Genomic DNA, 16229 nt, shown 5'->3' on the forward strand with positions numbered 1-16229 from the left:
AATGATTTTTGAAAAGACATGACCAGTAATAGATCAAATGCAGATGTAAATGAATTGCTTGTTTCAGGTTCTGTATTACTGTTCTGATAAGTGTAAACAAAATACCTACAATACATGTATGGCTACAGTTACCTGAGTTGGGGAGAAATATAAATTGGAGCTTGCGTACCATACACTCAAGCCATACTTCACGGAACCTGTAAGAGATTTAAAGAAGCAAAAAACACCAAATGATTATATTTCTTTGCTTTAACAAAACTACTGTGCTTTGTGGACAAAGCTTCTCAAGGAAACTTAATAATGTTATCAGATTCAATTATCTGTTTTTTGGAGCTACATATGCAGCCTTTCTATAAAGTTTGACATCAATAGTAACATCAATGGAAGCGATGTTACCATGACTAGTCTCGGTTTGATTAAAGCTCAAAAAGAAAGTAGCATCATCAAATGAAGATTCTTAAGTTAGTGAAAATCGAGGCAGTAAAGGCATTGCAAAGCCGAGTAGGGAAACAAAAGAAATAGTCAATGAAGGTATAAATTGGATTAAGTACAATGAAGATTGGCTGAGCGAGTTGTTGTATTGACATATCACCAGAGAGCACCCCAAGCACTGGCTAACAGCTAACATAGCTGGGTGTATTACTTACTATAAGCCAAAAGTAGTAACAACACAGCAATCGGAAACAAATTGGTGAAGTACATGACTTTGCTTGAACTCCTAATGCCACGGACAAGGATCATCGTGACAAGCAGCTAGGTTAGACTTAGACTCAGAACTAATTGAGGGTGGATCTCGAAGTTCTTGTCGTCTTTCAAGTAAACCACTTCTTTTCTGTGACAATACAGGAGATGAAAAATAACTGGACTTTAACCTTGGTAATATCATCTATTTAGCAAAAAATGTTTGAAATATGTTATAGTCATACAATGAATTTTATGGTTAAACTTGATTCATGCTTAAGAGGAAGGTGGAGAAGGCTGATGGGAAAAAGTGACCCCATGTAGAAATGGGCTAAGCTGAAGACAAAGAAACTAGATGCGTGTATCAAGATTCAGGGCAAATACTGTTGAGTATGAAGAGCTTCACCACCCCATATGGGATAAAGACGCCCTAAGACAGGTTAAGGTAGGGCATGGAGCCACTGGATAGACTATAATTAAGATGGGTAAGCAAGTGGGGAATACAAGTTAAACCACTCAAAAAATACAGTGTTTGAGAATTGAAGTTCTCTCTCACCATTGGTCTAGTGACACAAGACACACCTCTACTCGTATGAGTTATAGGAAGAGCAAGGCGATGACCCCTTAGGCCTATGTCTCAGCAGGTAGGCCTCTGATCCCTCACCTTTGTCTTTCTGTCCCTACCTTAAAGGAACATTGAAAATACTCAATCATTACCACTTGAATATATTATTTCTAGTTACTTTCATGGCTGATTCAAGTAACTCACCTGAAAAACTCCGTTGCATTTTTGTAGTAAGCTGCTGTTAAGCCAGGTCTGGAAGCTTGGAGAAAAAATCATTGTCAACATTAATAATGTAAAAATTTACTCCATTTTCACAATAACATTCTCTCTCTCCCTCTATCCTTGATAATTGTGAAAGTTTTAGATGATCTGATGTTGCTAACATTTCTCTCTCTCTCTCTCTCTCTCTCTCTCTCTCTCTCTCTCTCAGGGTCACAAGATTAAGAGTTAAACCATTCAATACACTATACTTTGTATAACAGTCCATACAAATTATTCTGAAAATAATCATTAAGAATCCCTATTAAAGATCTACTGGCTTCTTAAGTCTTTCGATCGATGTCGAAATGGATTTGTATTTCATGATATTATTATTATTATTATTATTATTATTATTATTATTATTATTATTTTTTTTTTTTTTTTTTTTTTTTTTTTTTTTTTTTTTTTTTTGCTCTATCACAGTCCTCCAATTCGACTGGGTGGTATTTATAGTGTGGGGTTCCGGGTTGCATCCTGCCTCCTTAGGAGTCCATCACTCTTCTTACTATGTGTGCCGTTTCTAGGATCACACTCTTCTGCATGAGTCCTGGAGCTACTTCAGCCTCTAGTTTTTCTAGATTCTTTTCAGGGATCTTGGGATCGTGCCTAGTGCTCCTATGATTATGGGTACGATTTCCACTGGCATATCCATATCCTTCTTACTTTTTATTTTCAGAATCTTGATACTTATCCAATTTTTTCCCTTTTCCTCATTTCCCTCTTCAACTCTGGGTCTGGTATTGCGACAATCATGAGTGATACTTTCGGTCCCATGGTATTGCGACATCAATGAAGTGACTTTCTTCTTGACCTTGTCAATTCAACGTCCACGTTTCTGGTCCTGTTTGCACGTATCACCCTATCCGTTCTGATACCATAGTCCCAGAGGATCTTTGCCTGATCGTTTTCTATATCACTCCTTCAGGTTGGTGCTCGTACCACTTTATTACTGCAAGGTAGCTGATGTTTCTTGCACAGGCTCCAGTGGAGGGCTTTGCTACTGAATCATGCCTCTTTTTGTACTGGTTCTGTGCAAGTGCCGGGCATTCACTTGCTATGTGGTTTATGGTTTCACTTTTCGTATTGCACTTCCTACATATGGGAGAGATGTTATTTCCGTCTATCGTACTTTGAAACATATCTGGTTCTTAGGGCCTGATCTTGTGCCGCTGTTTATCATTCCTTCAGTTTCCTTCTTTAGCTCTCCCCTCTGTAGCCATTGCCAATTGTCATCGGCTGGCTAGTTCTTTAGGTCTTGTCTCATGTATTGTCCGTGCATTGGTTGTTGTGCCAGTCCTCTGTTCTTCTGTCTTTCTCCTGTCTCTGTATATTTCTGGGTCTTCGTCTGCTTATTAGTCCTTCTTCCCATGCACTCTTTTATATTATATTATTATTATTATTATTATTATTATTATTATTATTATTATTATTATTATTATTATTATTATTCAGAAGATAAACCTTATCTATATGAAACAAGCCAGCCACAGGGGTCATTGACTTGAAATTCAATATCCCAAAGAATATGGCGTCCATTCAAAAGAATTAACAGAAGGTAAAGAGAAATATAGGAAGAGATGATCAGTTATTAGAAAAAAAAGGTGTATCAAAAAATAAATAGATAGACAAAAATCAATAAGTAAGTTATGAAAATACAAGGATAAAGGTTTTAGGCTAGTAATGCATCACATCTTCGTTTGAACTTCTGAAGTTCCAATTGCACAACATCCTCAGGTTGTTCCACAGAATAAAGCCCCTCTGGAACTGAGAAGTTCAACACTGAGGCACATTTCCTGCATAGTGATACTTCTGCTGATCAACGAATCTGGTTGCTCTCGGGAGGGAAAGGGGATCAGGGATCAATTGTGAATGCAAAAGATGGTGCAAGTCATAACTGTTACTCTTATGAAACAGAAACCTACCACCATGAACCACCATAAATAACTTCTGAAAAATTCGACGCTGGCTTTAGCAACTCACCGGTGCAATTAGTGGCGAAAGTAAAGCATTCCCTGATGGAGTGTTGAAGATAGGTGATGGTCCAGCTCAAAACGACAGCATAATAAATGCTTATTAGACCGGATGATGCCACCATTGCCCAGCCTAGACCTAGCGAGAGAGAAAATCTTGATTATATAGAAATTCTTATTCACAAAAATATTTGCTTTGTAAAAGATATTCATTGTGCAAATAATCATCACTATGAAAAACATGAGTTTTATTTTTATATATATAATATAGGTATAAGTAAAGGTAATGCCACCAAGGAAAATGAAAAAAACGAGAACTGCTGAAATCTTTCGGTCTTGACGACCCTTTATTATGAGCAAGGCTGATCAGAACAAAGAGAAAGACAGTACAGGTAAGCATATGCAAATTGAAAATACAAAATTAACAAAAGGTCCTGTAATGTCTGTTTGTATATGCTTACCTGAATTGTGTTTCTCATTGTTCTGATCAGTCTTGCCTTAAGTAAAGGATCGTTAAGAACAAAAGATCTTGGCAGTTCTCGTTTTTTCATTTTCCTCCATGGCATTACCATTACTTATACATAGCATCACGTTTTGTATATTTCGTGATCAAGTTATTCATATATAGGTATATATTAGCTACCAGAGAATAAAGACGCCATTGAAGCATAGGCATTTGTGGGCCCCAGACTCAGATACTATCCAACGGATATGTCGACCACCATCAAGAAGAAACCAATTGTCAGCATGGTGACACCGTAGGCAATGATGAAGTACACTGTAAAATACAGAAGAAATACAATTCTAACTTGCATTATATAGTGTGGCTACAAAAGGTTGAGACTTGAGGGCAATTAGCGCTGCTGCCATATTTTCCTTCCTAATGTTATTCAAACTTTCCAAGAAAAAATATAGATTTGGTATATTTAGCATTTGTTTTGACCAGTTTACCATTTATTACTTTGTCAGTGCAAAAGTAAAACACAAATATCAAAAGATTAAACTTGGACCTTGCTGTGCATTTTTCATAATGCACGTATATATGTACATGCATTAATATATATGCATGCATACACATGTATACAATGCTTACAAACGAAGTCACTTGTAAGTAAAAACAAATAGCTCTTGTGTATCCAATCTTGGGATTAACCTTAATTCAACCTTAAGGCTAATCCTGTAAATGTGCCTTTTTGGATTAGGATGAAATACCTCCTTCGGCAAGATGGGAAACGTGTCAACGTCCCTAATTATAGGAAACTCTCGACCTTTCGTAGCTATATCAGAATAAATTCATAGGCTGACAGAAAAGAGAGAGAGAGAGAGAGAGAGAGAGAGAGAGAGAGAGAGAGAGAGAGAGAGAGACTTATTACCTCCTTTATGTTTGTAGCAGTAGTATGGGAATCGCCACAAGTTTCCCAGGCCCACCACTACAGCCAACAGCCCCATAATGCTGTCTGATGTGTTGTTCCATCTCTGCCTCGTCAGGACGGGTCCTGCCAAGTACAGGAACAGCATCACCACCCATTTCCTTATTCCCTGCAATAAACAGATCAAATGTGTTATCATATTGCTCAGCTGAATGGCCTGCTTAGGTTCTGATCCCACACACTGCTCTTCCCATATCAGCTCTGCTTGCTGTCTCACTTTCTCAAAAATCTTGTGAGAAAGGTGAGTGGTTAGTTTGTAACTAATTCAGTAGAACATTTTTCATCATAATGTATAAGCTTAACAATATTATTAACAAATTTTCACTCCACTAGCAAAAAGCTGCTAATGCTTTAGGCAACTGTCTGGTAATCAGTGTAGTTTGTCATGTAAAATTCCTTAAACATTCTATTAAATGATAAAACCTGGCCATTGCTAATGGTGTAATATACCATTGGCTTATAACCTTCATAGAAGCCACAGTCAATTTCTGGAAGTCTCCAGTGCATTATCAGCTCTGAAAGTAAGAATACAGTAAGTTGTCATTATGAATAAAATCTGAAACATGAACATCTTATTTACCTGATACGTTCTCTTAGCTTGCTTTTGAATATTGCTCAATGACCAGGCTTTAACAGAGCTCTCTGTCTCTGGAAGGCCTTGGTTGACGTCATCTCTTGCCTCTGTAGACCTCCTGGGTAGTACTGTATGTCCATTGAGCTGAGAACCTCTGGTTGGAGTGCTTTCGCCTGTGGGATTAAGAGAGTCTTCCTTGTCCTGCACTCTGTTGTTGTTTGGCTCCGAGGCAGGTGGCAGGCTGTGCCTGGAGACGCCATCTTGAGCAGTTTGAACACCAGGCTTGATTACAGTTCTGTTGCCAGAAGAGTTCATTTCAAGAGGCCCTCTTTGTCTCCTGATGTTCACTGTGTTGTGAAGTTCATATCCATTTTCAGCAAGGCTTTGCTGGTTGTTTACTGGTCCTCTGGGCATCAACACCAAAAAGAAAAATTATATTACAGGAAGTTTTCGAGATCTCAAAGACTCATATGGTCAGGAAATGTGATGAAAAGGGAAAGGTGAAATCTTTCTAAGTGGTGTCCCTCATCTGTTCACACTAACTCTCTTGATCTGTGACTGTGACAACTGCCGCCCCCACCCCCCACCCTCCCTGCTCTCCTCTGTAAGTTAAATTCTGTACATCTTTGTAGCTCCTGTTAGGCAGCCTATTCCCACATTTGAATGTATGGAAGTCTGTAAGCCTTAGATATATGTGATTTAGACCTACAGGGAAAGAAATGATAAAAACGATGGACAAGACTTTTTGCTGACATAAGGTCAACTTAATCTAAGAAAAAAATGAAATGCTACAGTAAAATCCAGGTCTCTTTGCAGCTAAGCCCCGCCCACTGCATGCCAGTGATTTCCTAGCTATATGAAGGTGGAATGATATGTCACTCTAATTAACAGTCCATATGATTGACTACCAGAATGGATTTGACTCTGTTCAGGAAAGCTGAGCTCCATGAATGAACAATGACACCACAGATTTGGATTCCTGGAGTCGTAAAGCGCACAATTGAAATCTCCAATAAAAGATGTAATATTAAGTTATATAACATCATTATGAAGATCTTGGATCATTTTGTCTGAGTATCTTTTTTCTTTATCACGCACTGCCTACTATAGATACACAAGCAGTATTGAAATCTTCAGGAACATGGATAAACTTACTGTACTGTTGTGCTGAAGTCTCCTGTACCATTTTCCAGTGTGCAGGGGATGAGGTTGCAGAACCCACACCCTTTCTTGCTTTGATTGCAACCAACAAATATCAACTGACTACCAGGTGCTATTTTTTCAGTGAACAGGATAGAAGGTTTTGGGTCTGTTCAACCCCATCTCCTGAACACTGGAAAATATTACTGGTGACTTCAACGCAACAGCACAGTAAGTCATTACCATATCCATATACTTGGAGATGTCAACACTGCTTGTGTATTGAGGCTGCACATGATAAACGAGAAACAAAAAAAGTGCTCAGACAAAATAACCGAAGATCTTCATAGTAATATTGAATAACTTAACATATTATCTTTTGTAGGAGATATCGATTGCTCACTCCAAGACTCCCGGAACCCAAATCTATATCAAATATATTAGAGATTTTTAAGGTCAAATGACACTCGTTTAAACAAAATGAAACCAATTAACTAACCGGCAACTTAACCTACCCATGTTCCATTGCATATCCTCTCGGGAGTTGCAGCCAGACTAGGCAAGGTAAACCCCTATGCTACAAAAATATACTTTTTATTTCCCAAAATTAGCTAACATTAAAATGGAATAAAATTAATTAACTCTGACTCAAAAGAAACGTTAAACTATCATATTCCTCTCAAAATCATATTTAAGTAAGTAACCCCTCTTCCCCTAAGTGTCCATACATTAATAGTTTATTAATGGTCAAAACCAGTCATAGAATACACCCACTGGTGACTTCGAATCCATCTGAAATAGAGAGATAATTATGACCTCACTTAAATATTAGTGTTCCACTTTCTCAATCACAATCAGTGAGTCCCCCCCTTAGCACTTGTTCTCCAGATTAAATGTCATTTTCTGTTTGTTACGAACACACACACACGCACACACACTGATTGGCACACAATAGACATACATGCTTCATGCCTGAAACTCGTGATCTTCGAGGCGTCTCACTGACCACAAAGTGCACTGGTAAGCTATCCTGTCTGTTGTTCATTTCAGCATCCTCAAGGACTCCAGTGTTTTGCACCTGTCTCTAACCGGCAAGAGCTAAGGTTAACAACCCATTACTGTGCCTTAGAGATGGCTCGGCCACCTATGTCTTTTGTGCACCCCTGTCGCACACCTATTGGCTACTGGTATATACTAGTTCATAATATTTGCAAGATAGCCCTATAACACATATTGCGACTATCATTACAGCTGTTGTTATAACTGCAATCACTGGAACTGTAACATTTGTCGAATAATTGTAGATCCCGGCCGAGTGTGTAGGTGTATCTTAACACCCTCGTTGCTGAACTGTAGATTCGACATCTTCCGATGAAGAAACGTAACTGCCACCTCGTTGTCAACTTGCACCCGTCTCATAGAAGATTGTGGATTCCTGATTTGTCCCAGAATGTATCCTGAGACGATTCACCAGCGACGCCTCGTGAAGATCCGACCTCTGGTGTTGTAGATCCAAGTTGTTTTTGTCGTCGCCCTCGCATGAAGTTGGGAATTCTCTATTCATCGTGTGTCCGTATTTGAAAAGTCTACATGATCTTTGAACAAATAGTCTTGCTCTAACACACGAATCTGTCATCAACTAATATACCCAATCTCATAGTCAATAATTAGAAATTCTTCACTAAAATAAAATATGATCTTTATCCACTGAATTCTCATAACTAATCCTATATCTGACAAATATACTATCAAAAACCCCCATAATGTCTATACAGCAAAACCCCTGCAATGTTTATACAGCTAACCTCCATCAAACATAATGCTGAATATCCGTTCTATCTTACATATCCCAAGATAAATTCTACCTCCTTTCTATAACAGAAATCCTATGTAAAGCTTAACCCCGATTATAAGTTTCCCTGTAGGGAAAAAAATAATCATTAAACTTTTCCCATTACAAAATGTATGAGAGAAAAATATATATATAATTCAGCACTTTTCCATATAAAGCGCAGTACGTATCGTTACGGAATTTGCTGCCGCAAGATATCCTATCGACCCGAATTGACCCTTTAAATTCTTCCCTATGGAATGTCATCATTGACATCCCTGAAAACGGTGCAAACCTCCGAGTAATCAACTCCAAAAGAAAATATCAGCAACCGGTCAGCATTGTCAGCATTAGGCCACCTGTGTATACAGCATGTGCTCAAATCGCACTATGGACTTGTCTAGTCAGACTCGTAAACTCAGAAATCATCATTCCTTCAAATGGTCCAAAAAATCATTTATGAAATCGTCGATGGGAATCCTCAACAAATCTTTACTGATACTATAGAACCACATTCCTCAAAATTTATCCTCAGGACATCCTCGTTATCACCTCAAGGGTACCCAAAAATTGTCCTCGAAAACATAACTCATTCATGATACTGCCACATGTATATGAAACTGCAGTAATCACCTAGTCAGGATATAGACTACAGAAAACCGCAATTCAGCAATTATATACCGCCAAATATAACCACTGGTGAGTATAAAAATACAACACCTTTATAGGGCCCCATAAAACCACAATGCACTAGTGCCACCCCCAAGAGCCCCAATACCAAAAGAACCACAATCCCCACCTCCTTGGTTTGTAAAACCACAGATCAACACCAAAACTTATAGCCACAAAAAATTCACCACCAAAATAGCAACAAAAAATTCAGCCCCAATAAACCAATACCGCCAGGAATCACCACACGGACCTCTTATAATATTTCTCAACTTAACAGAAATTTCCCATATTTTCCACCCCGTTTTTTCTCGTGAAATAATTACCTCTGGTTTTTACACCAAATCGCTGCAGTTTGTGCATAAGAAAAATAGTAGAAGAAACTAAAGGAAAAAAACATTACATTAAACTGACTTGAGGGACATCAAAATAAAACACACTTTGAGTAAATTAACACCAATAAAAAGAGAAAAAAAAGAAAACATAAACTTATACACACGTCTTCATAAGACCCAAGTCAGTACCCGACTACACTTGCAACCGCGTGTAATCAATTCCTGTTATGATATAAATTCACTTTACCCCCACCAAACACAGGATCACGTCTTTACACTAAACCACAACTAAGAAGACTACCCGCACTAGGTAGCACAGCTTTTAAATTCAGTGTTGCCAAACCCGCGCTTTACCCGCCCAATTGGGCTACTTTTGAACACCTTGCCGCGGGTTATAAAAGGGTACCGCTACTTGCCTAAAATTGGGCTACTCTGGAAGAAAAATAAACCGCGGCTCCAATTAATTGTTTAAATGGTCTCTACAAAATGCAATTTCTTTTATAATAATTTCAAGTAGAAATGTAGATCGATTATTCTATTTCAAATTTCAATAGTTCACAGACAGTTTAAACCATAATGATGAAAAATTGTAATTAATAAGTTGGTTATACCAGACAGGCTGACGCCTGACTGACGCCTTATAGACCAGACTATATGGCGTTTGCCAGTTAAGACTTAAGACTTCATGCTAGACATCAGTATTATCTTTACCACTCAGTGAGAAGGTTGACTTAGTTCAAAATGCCAAAGAAGTGTAATTGGAGTGTATATAAAAAAACATTATAACCCAAAATGGGAGAGCGAGGAACTGTTGAAAGATTGATTAGAAGTGTTTTCCTGGAGATGAAACAAGCTAGGTGTTGGTTTTGTAATACGGTTATAAAGAGCCCACCATTTCAGATTTAATCAAGCATTCTAATACTGGTACACATAAAGCATATATAAAAGCAAGAGAAAGTAATGTTACGAGATTTTTTGCTAGTACATCTTCTCAGCAAATCAAGCAAACAGATCACAATAAAAAAGTTACAGATTTGAAACTTTCACTATGCATTGCTTGTCATACATCAATCAATTCTATTGATCAAATTTGCCTTGAAGATATTATGTCTTCCTATCAGCAATGCTGATGTAGAAAGAGTTTTTAGCCAGGCAAGTCAATAATCAAAACGGACCTCAGGAACAGAATGGGACAGACCTCCTAACGGCAATTTTGTATATAAGAAGTGCCATGCATACTCAAGAGGGGGAGGAGGACAAAAAATGCCAATGTCCAAATTTTGAGCCAAATGAAACTATGATTAAAGCACTACAATCTAGTTCATTTTATGATCATGTTGAATGAACAACAAATCTCTTTATTTCTTTTTATTTTGCTCATTTTAATTTTGTTAAATGCCATTCAACTAGTATTTCTTTATTTTCTGTATTTTTGAATAAAAATTATGTAAGTTTTTCGTTATTATACTCTTCTACAAAAGCTTAGTTGATTGATTTCGATCCCCGGCCCCCTAATTTGTTTCTAAAGAATATCATATCAATAGTTTTTAGTACCAATTTAATGATGGCTAAGTTGCTATAATTGGGCTACTTTTGAAGCCACTGCCGCGACTTTTGAGGCTTTGCACCGCGGTTTGGATGTCAAGTTATTTGGCAACCTTGCTTTTAATCCCCCCTTAAGTAAGCAATAGAGTCAGTCAGTGGCCAATTACTAATTTTAACCACTCTCCCAAAATATGCCTAACCTATATAGTCTCTTCGGAGGCGCTACCTATAGGCATTACTGTACCTTTTAACTGCTGCCACCAATCTATTAGGGATTTTAAGGTCAAATGACAATCGTTTAAACAAAATGAAACAAAACAACTAACTGGCAAATTAACCTACCCGTATTCCGTTGCATATTATTTTAGTCTCTTTAGTTAACTTACGTAGGTGAAAACTTCTTACAGCACTAAATAAATGCCCCTAAGCAAAGCAAGCCTACGTAAACTTCTTACAGCACTAAATAAATGGCCCTATGCAAAGCAAGCCTACGTAAACTTCTTACAGACTAAATAATGGCCCTAAGCAAAGCAAGCCTACGTAAACTTCTTACAAGCACTAAATAAAAATGGCCCTAAGCAAAGCAAGCCTTTCCTTAGAGCACATTGCCTATAACATTGAAAATTTGCGTTCATGCACTTGCTATTAAACTATCAAGGACGAAAGGATGACAACATTACTACAAAGAAAAATAGAAATGAGCCTGAAACGCTTGTAACATAAATACCTGCCGTGTCTTGGTGACTTTCTTATTCACACAATCGCGTACAGAATGATTACCATTTACCAACAGGAACTGCACTGTCTCGTTTAATCCGTGCCAGCGTTACGTCAACACATCACATACACTTATTGTACGAGACTATTACCAACGATTTCGCTGCGCAAGGCAAGTAAAAAAGAATAACCTATGGATTCATACAATATCAATAATGATGAGCACATTCTCTCTCTCTTCTCTCTCTCTCTCTCTCTCTCTCTCTCTCTCTCTCTCTCTTTGTGCAGGATTTTCGCATATCCAGATGTTTTACCAGCTGATTATAATATGTCAGTCAATCCACTGACATTGTTGCGTTATACAAGTATAACGTTTTTGTATATAACACGTGCGTGGGCGTGTTTTTGAAGTTTGCATTTTCTATCCTATTTTAATTTCCAAATTTTACATTATGCACTGATTTTATGGCCATAAATTATTTTCTGTTCATGATTCGATTACAGTTCTTTCACACCTACATAACGTTTGGAAAACGAATACGTATACTCCTGAGATAAGGAAAGAAAATTTATTTATTTCTTCCAGTTAATATAATAAAACTCCACTTATCTTCGTATACAAAAAACATCCAAACTATTTGATGTAGAAACTTTAACATTATTAATAATAATAATAATAATAATAATAATAATAATAATAATAATAATAATAATAAAAATACAGCGTAGGAATAGTGTATTGGACGAAAGCAGAAACTCCGCAGCATAGATCAGAAAACCAGGAAACAAATGACAATACGCAAAACACTACACCCAAGAGCAAATACGGACAGACTATACATACACGAAGGGAAGGAGGGAGAGGCTACTAAGTATAGAGGACTGAGTCAACATCGAGAACAGAGCACTGGGGGCAATATTCTGAAAACCAGGGAAGACGAGTGGCTAAAGAGTGCAGGGGAAGAAGGACTAATAAAAAGTAGACGAAGACCCAGAAATATACAGAGACAGGATAATGACAAACAGAACAGAGGATTGGCACAACAAACCAATGCACGGACAATACATGAGACAGACTAAAGAACTAGCCAGCGATGACACATGGCAATGGCTCCAGAGGGGAGAGCTAAAGATGGAAACTGAAGGAATGATAACAGCGGCACAAGATCAGGCCCTAAGAACCAAAAATGTTCAAAGACGATAGGCGGAAATAACATCTCTCCCATATGAAGGAAGTGCAATACGAAAAAAGAAACAATAAACCACATAGCAAGCAAATGCCCGGCCCTTGCACAGAACCAGTACAAAAAGAGGTATGATTCAGTGGCAAAAACCCTCCACTGGAGCCTGTGCAAGAAACATCAGCTACCTTGCAGTAATAAGTGGTACGAGCACCAACCTGAGGGAGTGATAGAAAACGATCAGGCAAAGATCCTCTGGGACCATGGTATCAGAACAGATAGGGTGATACGTGCAAATAGACCAGACGTGACGTTGACTGACAAAGTCAAGAAGAAAGTTTCACTCATTGATGTCGCAATACCATGGGACACCAGAGTTGAAGAGAAAGAGAGGAAAAAATTGGATAAGTATCAAGATCTGAAAATAGAAATAAGAAGGATATGGGATATGCCAGTGGAAATCGTACCCATAATCGTAGGAGCACTAGGCACGATCCCAAGATCCCTGAAAAGGAATCTAGAAAAACTAGAGGCTGAAGTAGCTCCAGGACTCATGCAGAAGAGTGTGATCCTAGAAACGGCGCATATAGTAAGAAAAGTGATGGACTCCTAAGGAGGCTGGATGCCACCCTGGACCCCAACACTATAAATACCACCCAGTCGAATTGGAGGACTGTGATAGAGCAAAAAAAAAAAAAAAAAAGATAATAATAATAAATAATAATAATATGAAAATTAAACTTAGGTTTTACTACAAGCTACATGAACTCAAAATGGGGGTGCACCTGGGGGGGCACTAGTTTCAAATAGGGGGGCGTCCCCCCCCTCAGTTACGCCTATGACGCTGTGTCAGTGCAAAATATAACCAATATAACGTGGCGTCGGGTGGGACTTTTCCCCGATAGGAAGCGGTTTGCTTATACGTAGTACGTAGTGTGTTCTGATACCGAAGGGGCGTTGGGAAGGTGCTGGGTGGTGGGGTCTGGGTGGGGGTCGGGTGCTATGTCATTCCAGAGTCGGGGGGGGTGAGAGGACCCTCTCACAGGGCTTGTTTTTCTTTCTCTCCTTCTCCTAGACTAGGAAAATTCTGCCTCTCCGACCATCAGGTGCATCTTGCATACTTGGTGGATGAGTCAAAGTCATGAGCTTAGGTCTGCGCCTTCTGGGAAAGGAACATTTCCTTCTACGTATCATGGGAATCGATATTTCTTCTTCCTCTTCTTCTATTTCTTCTTGTTCTTCTTTGTTGAAGTCTTCCATTGCATACTCTCTGCCATCCGCCTTAGTTTTCTCTCTCTCTTCGCTCTATTCTATTCTCTCCTCTCTCTCTTCTCCGTCTCTCTCCTCTCGAGTACTCTCTCTCTATTCTTATACAGTACGCGATTTATTACCATAAGCCTCTGTTTATATCATATTTGTTTTAAATTATATTCGTTTTAGTAACTTCATATCATTTACAGCAGTTGTAATAATAAAGGCAGAGTATTGCGTATTTTTAGGAAACTCTCTCTCCCTCTCTCTCTCTCTCTCTCTCCTCTCTCTCTCTCTTGCAAAGAATAACTTTGAGTTTAGTGACGCTCATCACTCAGTGAGCAGGAAATAACCTTCTGCCAAGACAACTAAGGCATTCGTCTCCCTTTGAGTTCCTATTCCGCATCCTGGTGACACATAATTTTGAATTATGTGGCTGAAAGTCGTCTTTAACAATTAAATATATTAAATTATTTAGAATTACCAGTTATCCGCATCCGCGAGGGTATGGTCATCAAATATCTGCATCCGAATCCACAAATTTATAAGACCGATATCCGCATCTGCATCCGCAAATCCCATTTTCCTGACATCCGATAAATCTCTTAATGTACAACATAGCAGTTAATGACCAGCAGTATCACAATGATTAGCAGTGCGATGTGTTCACTGACACATCAAATAAAATCAAGCATGTCGTCACAAAATGCACCTTGAATGTAACAGGACATTCGCCCAAACGATTTACACTCGGTGTCTGCACCTTTTTCTTCAAGGCATTTTCCCCAGTTTTTAATAGATCACTTTTCTTTCAATGAAAATATCTTGCGAGATATTGGCGTTATTCTCAACAATTTTCTAATGGAGTTCATACTTCACAACAGTTTATTTGTAAATAACAGTCTGCAATTCTCGCGTCGATTGACTGTTTACAAAAATAAGCTGAATACGAAAATAAATCTTCACTCCATGAGCACTTGATAATCGGAAGCCTTCACGAACAACAGCAAAAGCTCTTCATAAATTGACCTACCTTTGACAAGGAATAATGTGAAGTAATGGAGGCAGCATTCTAACGGAGGCTATATGTGAAGATCAGTTCTTTTGCCCCAAGAGACCTCGGGTCAAATGATGCTGTCGAGAGAAGATCGGAGGAGTTCTTTTCCTCTAAGGGAGATCTGGACGAATGAGTCGCCTACCTGGAGCCGTTGCAATGGCTGATGTCTACTACTACTGTGAGGTGCCAGTTTGCCCCTTTCATTATTATTATATATTCATCGTGGGCAAGGCTGCTTCTCTTTTGTGTAGACGATACTGGTAATAATATCCCAGCTGATCTGTTGCATACATAAAAACAAAATAACAAATGGGTTTTATTCACCGAAAAGAAGAAATACGACTCATTGCATCATGCAACGAAATACTATAAAGATAAATTAGGGAGTTTTGTTTATTCAAACAGGTTTCTGGAGAAAGGATTAATTTTTTCATGTAAATCCACCATTGCTTTATTTGTCAAAGCCTCTGATAGTATTGGCTACCTGCTGACACAAAGGTTAAATTAATATTGCCTTGAACATTTCTATGGGTGAATAAGGCAAATGGATGGCCACCATGATCATCCAAATGCAGCGAATTTTAAATCCAGACTTAAACAAATATTGTTAGGGAAGGAAATGAAGGTAATAAGTGGAAAGTATAATATCATGTCAGTTGATATATATATATATATATATATAATATATATAACATATATATATATATATACCACATAATATATATATATGATATATATATATAGATATATATATATATATGTATATGTATTTAAAACTCTATGTAACGGCTAATATAAAACGGTGCAAAAATTACGACAAATTGACTCAAGCATTTCTGGGATTAGCAGCCGAGTTACCGAGCGCGGAGGGAAGGAAAACTTTTATTCAATAATTCACCATAAATCGAAATATTGTGTTAGTGACTTCCAGGTTTGTTGCAAAATGAAGGTAAATGATTGAATATTACTAGAATTTAAGGTTGAAAGTTTGGCACTTATCGTGATTTATATGAAATTATTTC

General features: G+C 38.0%; 2 protein-coding genes across 3 annotated transcripts in view; both read right to left on the reverse strand.

Moving 5' to 3' along the window:
- The window catches only part of LOC135208041 (sodium- and chloride-dependent glycine transporter 2-like), a 9226-nt gene extending 4976 nt beyond the window's left edge, over nucleotides 1-4250 (reverse strand). For both annotated transcript variants that reach the window (XM_064240166.1, XM_064240165.1), the window contains exons 1-5: nucleotides 4121-4250; nucleotides 3488-3616; nucleotides 1451-1505; nucleotides 648-832; nucleotides 133-197 (exon numbers count right to left, since the gene is read on the reverse strand). In XM_064240166.1, coding sequence (XP_064096236.1) covers nucleotides 133-197; nucleotides 648-741 — 159 coding nt within the window. In that variant the 5' untranslated portion in view covers nucleotides 742-832; nucleotides 1451-1505; nucleotides 3488-3616; nucleotides 4121-4250. The remainder of the gene's footprint in view (nucleotides 1-132; nucleotides 198-647; nucleotides 833-1450; nucleotides 1506-3487; nucleotides 3617-4120) is intronic.
- Nucleotides 4176-15312, reverse strand: LOC135208090 (uncharacterized). Its single transcript, XM_064240238.1, has 4 exons — nucleotides 15184-15312; nucleotides 5488-5887; nucleotides 4851-5016; nucleotides 4176-4255 (listed from the first exon to the last, which is right to left on the reverse strand). Exons 1-4 carry the CDS (start codon nucleotides 15219-15221, stop codon nucleotides 4176-4178), a joined length of 684 nt encoding a protein of 227 aa, XP_064096308.1. The 5' UTR covers nucleotides 15222-15312.
- Nucleotides 15313-16229: the final 917 nt, after the last annotated feature.

The sequence above is a fragment of the Macrobrachium nipponense genome, chromosome 34 (assembly GCF_015104395.2).
Source record: "Macrobrachium nipponense isolate FS-2020 chromosome 34, ASM1510439v2, whole genome shotgun sequence".
Lineage (NCBI taxonomy): Eukaryota > Metazoa > Arthropoda > Malacostraca > Decapoda > Palaemonidae > Macrobrachium > Macrobrachium nipponense.

Coding starts and splice junctions, on each gene's coding strand:
- LOC135208090 (XM_064240238.1), bottom strand. CDS start 15,221: ATGCTGCCTCCATTACTTCACATTATTCCTTGTCAAAG. Junction 5,888..15,183: donor CACATTATTCCTTGTCAAAG/GTAGGTCAATTT, acceptor GTTGATGCCCAG/AGGACCAGTAAACAACCAGC. Junction 4,256..4,850: donor CTGCTACAAACATAAAGGAG/GTAATAAGTCTC, acceptor TGTATTTTACAG/TGTACTTCATCATTGCCTAC.